General features: G+C 49.3%; 2 protein-coding genes across 2 annotated transcripts in view; one reads left to right on the top strand and one right to left on the bottom strand.

Moving 5' to 3' along the window:
* The window catches only part of LOC101764135 (protein QUIRKY), a 3,075-nt gene extending 1,387 nt beyond the window's left edge, over positions 1-1,688 (top strand). The window contains exon 2 of the mRNA XM_022824220.1: positions 6-1,688. Within this exon, the coding sequence (XP_022679955.1) occupies positions 6-1,424 (1,419 nt within the window). The 3' untranslated portion in view covers positions 1,425-1,688. The remainder of the gene's footprint in view (positions 1-5) is intronic.
* A 24-nt stretch (positions 1,689-1,712) lies between these two features.
* On the bottom strand, positions 1,713-6,288 carry LOC101758171 (proline--tRNA ligase, chloroplastic/mitochondrial). Its single transcript, XM_004955484.3, has 11 exons — positions 5,965-6,288; positions 5,479-5,538; positions 4,618-4,728; positions 4,367-4,453; positions 4,178-4,291; positions 3,855-4,061; positions 3,486-3,623; positions 3,112-3,273; positions 2,560-2,759; positions 2,208-2,291; positions 1,713-2,076 (listed from the first exon to the last, which is right to left on the bottom strand). The coding sequence occupies exons 1-11, from the start codon at positions 6,271-6,273 to the stop codon at positions 1,935-1,937; spliced, it is 1,614 nt and encodes a 537-aa protein (XP_004955541.1). The 5' UTR covers positions 6,274-6,288; the 3' UTR covers positions 1,713-1,934.
* Between the last annotated feature and the right edge of the window lie 2 nt (positions 6,289-6,290).

Here is a 6,290-nt window from a genome sequence, read left to right as displayed (position 1 = left end):
ACGAGGCGACGAAGAGGGTCGCCGGGAAAAAAGCGGCCGTGCACATGCACGGAGGGCGGCTGCACGTGCGCGTGTGCCTCGACGGCGGCTACAACGTCCCCGACGAGCCGTCGTATGCGTGCAGCGACTTCCGGCCGTCGGCGCGGCAGCTCTGGCCGCCGCCGCTCGGCGTCGTGGAGCTCGGCATCGTCGGCTGCAAGGGCCTCCTGCCGATGCGCGCCGCCGATGGCAAGGGCTGCACGGACGCGTACGCCGTGGCCAAGTACGGACCCAAGTGGGCCCGCACGCGCACCATCGCCGACAGCTTCGACCCGGCCTGGAACGAGCAGTACACGTGGCCGGTGTACGACCCCTGCACCGTGCTCACCGTCGGCGTGTTCGACGACCCGCCGCCGACGCCGCCGTCGGACGCCGCCGGGAAGGACGCCGCCGCCTCGCGGCCGATGGGGAAGGTTAGGATACGGCTGTCCACGCTAGAGCGCGGCCGCGTGTACCGCGGCCTGTACCCGCTCATCATGATGCTCCCCACCGGCGCGAAGCGGATGGGCGACGTCGAGCTGGCCGTCCGCTTCGCCACGTCGGCGTCGGCGCTCGATGTCCTGCACGCGTACGCCCGGCCGGCGTTGCCGGCGATGCACCACCTGCGGCCCGTCCCGGTGGCGCACCGGGAGGCGCTCCGGCTCGCCGCGGCGCGCGTCTCGGCGGCGCACCTGGCTCGGTCGGAGCCGCCACTCCGGCGCGAGGTGGCGGCGTGGATGCTGGACGCCGCGGAGCCCCGCGGGTTCAGCATGCGCAAGCTGCGCGCCAACTGGAACCGCGCCGCGGCCGCGCTCTCCTGGGTCGCCGCCGCCGCGCGGTGGGTGGAGGACACCCGGTCGTGGCGGAACCCGGCGGCGACCGCCATGGCGCACGCCGTGCTGGTGCTCCTCGCGTGGCACCCGGACCTCGTCGTGCCGACGGCCGCGCTCCACGCCGCAGCCGTGGGGGTGTGGAGGTACCGGCGCCGGCCGCGCGCACCGGCGCCGCACCCGTGCGTGCGCACGTCAATGGCGGAGGCGCCGGACAGGGAGGAGCTGGACGAGGAGTTCGACGCGATCCCGAGCGCGAGGCCGCCGGAGGTGGTGAGGGTGCGGTACGACCGGGCCAGGATGGTGGGAGCGCGGCTGCAGCAGATGGTCGGCGACGTCGCGACGCAGGCGGAGAGGCTGCAGGCGCTCGTGTCGTGGCGGGACCGGCGCGCCACCGGGGTGTTCGTCGCGCTCTGTGTCCTCGTGGCCATGGTGCTGTACGTGGTGCCGATCAAGATGGTGGCCGTGGTCGCCGGGTTCTACTACCTCCGGCACCCGATGTTCCGGGACCAGATGCCGACGCCGGCGATCAACTTCTTCCGGCGGCTGCCTTCCATGTCTGAACGAATCATCTAGGAGCAGGCAGCGGTGGGTCGACACTGACAGTAAGGCGTCATATGCAGTAGCCGAGAGATCTTGAACCCGTGAACTTGTGAAGTAATGGCTTAATATGCAGTAGCAGCTGTACTTTCTCTTCTAGTTTCCGTGATAGGAAAGAATAATGTAGTGTTCCTTTCAATGTACACTTGTTTTTTTTAGCACTTTGTTCTTGGTAGGAACTTTGAATTTGGTCCAATGTAATTTATGCATGATTCGGAATACAATAAAATTTGTCTGGAATAAATGAGACTAACTGCAGCAAACTTGCAACAAACTTCATTACTTAGATTGGATTGCAATCATGGCACAAAATTGACCTATTGTTCATCGAATTTACAAGAGAAATAGCAGTACAAGCATTCAACTGCTAGTACATGAACCGTGGTTAATGCAGGCCTTACAGGAAACAGGCAGACAGGGCAAAATCCTATAAGAGAAACGAAAAGGCTGTTTTGGTATCTGGGAGTAGATAGACACAGAGATGACCTAGTACGACTTAGCGAAAATCGCAACCTCCTCTGCTGGGTTGCCAGTCATGAAGCATTTCTTGGTGCCCTCCGGCTGCTCGAACGGATAGCACCTGATGGTGGCACTGGTCTCTTCTTTCACCTTCAGTTCATCAGCATCGCTGAAGTTGACCACAGATCAATCAAATTACCAACATTAATCTGATAATGGTTATATACAACATGAAAATAAAGATAGACAGTATTCAAGGAAAAAAATGGAGATAGACATGGTTTACCAAAGTTAACCTACCTAGCTGACCAAGGGCCTCTAGCCCACTTCCCTTCGGCAATGGCTTCCTTCAGCTCTCCGTATGAGCTTACATCGACTATGTTACTGCAGGAGTGAAAAGGAGTGCCGTTGGGTCAGACTGGAGTCTGAAACAGGTGAGTGCAAAGGCAGTGATACAAAGGAATCTTCCTTGAAAAGGAGCCTTCTCTAACATGTACACCAGCAAGATACTGTTTTTTTTATGTAAACAACAATTATGGTGGCATTAAAACACTTGTACCTGTGGATAAGGTTGGTTTGCAGATGGCAATCAACAAGCAATGGACATAAGATCAAAAAACGTCGAAGATAAAATTGAATTGAAAACAAATACCTGTCACGGAATGTGATGGCTTTCTGTAAAAGGGATGCTTGTATATCGTCTAGACGGCCCTTTATATGGTTCACCAATATTGATGGTTCCATGGACACTCCAAACTCCTTTCCTTGCTTTCCAGGGACATCACGCCTAGAAACCACAACACTCTTATTTGTGACATCACGAGGACCAATCTCTATTCTTACAGGAATCCCCTGTCAAAAGCAATATAAGAAAATGTGAGGAACAAGTTCACAAAAACAAGTATGTGGAGAAATAAAGTCCATCCGGATTGATTTGTTATAACAAATCCCAATTTTCATACACAAGACTACGTACAGAAAGTTAACTACCACGTCTTAATTTTGTTGGATTATGCATACCACAATATAACTACCACGCCTTATTTTTCGATGCACATCTGTCATAGTAATAGCCATGCAGTACAGACTGATAAATCATCAAATTAAGATAAACATGGATTTTCGTGATCAAAGCATATAAATCTGTCATAAACACAATGAGCACAAAGAATTGGGATTCCACTATAAAAGCAGAAGCAATTACTTTCATCTCATAATGGTTGAACTTCCATCCAGGTGTGCGCAGTTCTGAGTCATCCACTTTGACTCTAATTCCTGCTTCTTTGAGTATTTTTTGGACTGAATCAACAGCTTCCAGAACAGCAGCCTTCTCATCACCCTTTTTCCATATAGGTACTATTATAACCTGAATAAAATAGGAACATTCTTAGATTGCATCATCGTGTGTATGGATTTGAAAACAGAACGACAAAATTTTAGCTGTCCATTAAAACCATTTTGTAAAGATTAATACTAGCACAAGAAACAAAGTGAAGTCTAAGGTAATCAGATAGAAGGGCTTTGTGCATATAGAAGTAAATAAATGGTCGATAGGAGGAAAAAGAGAGAGAGAGAGACCTGAATGGGTGCAATCCTTGGAGGAAGCATTAGACCAGCATCATCACCATGGGTCATGATGATTCCACCAACAAACCGGGTACTAATAGCCCAAGACGTTTGCCAGACGTGTTCAATTTGACCATTTTCATCCATAAACTGCAGACAATTTTAAAAAGTCAAAGCTATGGTCAATTGCTAAAGCAATATCTGCAAAATAAGAAACAATTAAAAGGAACCAAATCCAATCCCTGTGGATGATTCCTTCTGAATTTTGAAAATTGAAGCTGACTATAGCAGCCATAATTGATAAGCCCATAACATAAAATTCTGTGTACAGAATGGATCCAGCAGATGGGCAGAACATGAAGATAGTTGGTAAAAGGCAACCTGTGTTCCAAAAGCTCGCGAAAAGTTCTGGCCGAGGTTGTGACTAGTCCCAGCTTGTAAGGCCTTCTTGTCACCCATCATAGCTTCTATAGTGTAGGTCCGATTAGCACCAGCAAATGTCTCCACTCTTGATTTCCTACCTGGAATGACTGGTATTGCAGCTTGCTCATAGGCAAACTTGGTATATACATCAATCATCTGCATCGCCTGCAGAGCAATGGAACAGATTAGGTAGTACATTAGAATCTTTCCCTGCGCCATTGCATGCATGGTTTTGAAAATTCCATGACACAAGCAATAACTTGGAAAATGAGAAAACACACCTCCTTCTCTGCCTCCTCAAGGGTAGCATGGGCTGTATGACCTTCTTGCCACAAAAATTCAAGAGTTCGGATGAATGGTTTTGTCCTCATTTCCCATCTTGTCACATTAGCCCACTAGGACAATAAGAACTATTTACTAATGTGAATGATAATGGGCCTCCACTAATCTAAGTTTGCCAACAAAGTTACCTGGTTAATCATGAGAGGAAGATCACGATAGCTCTGAATCCATTTGGTGAACATGTGGTTTACGATGGTCTCACTAGTTGGTCTAACCTACAAAGCCCTCAAGAACAGAAGTTCAAAAAGTTCAGCTTCAGAGGCAATCTAGTCAAGTAGTCATACCATTAAGCCATTAACCATCAATATTCATAATCATTGTTCCAACAAAAAATGTAGTCTACACCTAATTTACCCATAAGACTAGAGCAAAGTATTACCACAAGCTTTTCCTCTAGTTCTTTTCCTCCTCCGATGGTGACCAGGGCAAGCTCCGGACTAAACCCTTCAACATGACTAGCTTCCTTCTCTATAAATGAGTACGGAATGAACTGATACAACAAAAGGGACAAGCATAAGAAACTACAGATTTTTTCTCGAATATGCAGGAGAACTGCATATCATTGCATTAAGATAGGAAAAGAAGCAGATAAAGGAGTAGAAACTATGGAGTCTGATGCAGATAAAGCATGAGGCAATCGCTTAATTAAAAAAACAGTAACATCAAACATAGCAAATGTATGACAAAGACACCTAGATAAAAGGAAGACAATGACCACAGATGGATCTACAGCAAAAAAAAAATGGGCATTTGTAAATGCTTTTTCTGGATACAAGACAATGTAAACCTGACTTTCCTAGAGTTCATTTGCATAGGCGTATGCTACATTATATGGAGCATGTACTTCCATTGCTATCCTGAATTCCAGCCAAGTGTCAACAGAACAAATCTTTATCACAATGTCAAAAGTCAGCTTTGATTTGCCATTTTGTTCCTTATCAAGTTAAGTATCTTTTGCATCCAAAAATATGTTCACAGAAGCTAGCACTAGCGTTCGACATTTTCTACAGAATGTTGTAGTGTATGTCACCCTCAAAAGCAGATTCTCGGACTTCATTTAGGCACAACCCTTTCCAAATTCTAGTAGCAATACAAGGTATAGCCATAAAAATCACAACCTAACATTCCAACAAGAGCGGCAGAAACAATTTTACTATTTGATCAATAACCACATTTCCGTTAGCACTCAGCCCTGCCAAGAAAAAGGATAGCAGAAACAGATGGGTCATGATGTACGAACCTGAGGGAAGTACATGTTGCTGTGCCCTGTTTCCTTAAATTTCACATTCAGATAATCCTGCAATAAATAAACAACGAAAACATTCTGAGGCATTGAAGAAGTAGAACACTGAAAAGCATATAATAGGAAAAGAGGACCTTTCAAATTTCCATCTAAATAGTAAGTCAAAATGTGTCAAGTGATGCATAACCAAGCTCCCATTCAATATCGTCCACAGCTGCACTACTTAATTGGAAGAAACCCACTTTGTACAGAAATGTACAAACTTCACACCAACAGGAGTAGAGTTACACAGTGATTTGATCATTACTACGCTGACAGCAGCACACGTGATCATCCTTCCTTCTTTTAAACATCAGCAATGTTAACCTCACTCCAACGACCAGAGGCACCAAGGCGTACAAACACAGAGGCCCACAGTACGGTGCACGGGGAAGGGGGGGGGGGGGGGGGGGGGGGGGGGGAAAAAAAAATAAAACCTGGGTGGATGGCCTCCCAGATTGCGTATCCGTAGGGGCGGATGACCATGGTGCCCCTGACGGGCCCGTAGTCCGCGAGCTCGGCGGCGGCGATAACGTCCGTGTACCAGGCGTTGAAGTCCGCCGACCGCGGCGTGACCTGCCCCTCCCTGTCCCCGCCGCGGGTCTCCGCGGCCGCCGGCGCCGCCGCGCCCGCGGCCGCCGAGGCCTGGCCCCTGGACGCGGCGGACGCCGCGAGCCTCGCCGCCGGCAGCCGGCGCCGGAGCAGGGGCTTGGACGGCGAGAGCAGCGAGGGGAGGCGCAGCAGCGACGCCATTGTGGGGATTGCCTGGA

The sequence above is a fragment of the Setaria italica genome, chromosome II (genome assembly GCF_000263155.2).
Source record: "Setaria italica strain Yugu1 chromosome II, Setaria_italica_v2.0, whole genome shotgun sequence".
Taxonomy (NCBI): domain Eukaryota; kingdom Viridiplantae; phylum Streptophyta; class Magnoliopsida; order Poales; family Poaceae; genus Setaria; species Setaria italica.
The sequence above is the reverse complement of the archived record's forward strand: the minus strand, read 5'-3'. Positions and strand labels throughout refer to the sequence as shown.

What these genes read in the sequence shown, in the direction of transcription:
- LOC101758171 (XM_004955484.3), bottom strand. Translation starts at nt 6,273, where the DNA reads ATGGCGTCGCTGCTGCGCCTCCCCTCGCTGCTCTCGCCGTCCAAGCCC. An exon ending in GCAACATGTACTTCCCTCAG is followed by an intron (nt 4,729 to 5,478) that starts GTTCGTACATCA and finishes TTGTTGTATCAG; the next exon opens with TTCATTCCGTACTCATTTAT. An exon ending in CGCGAGCTTTTGGAACACAG is followed by an intron (nt 3,624 to 3,854) that starts GTTGCCTTTTAC and finishes AATTGTCTGCAG; the next exon opens with TTTATGGATGAAAATGGTCA.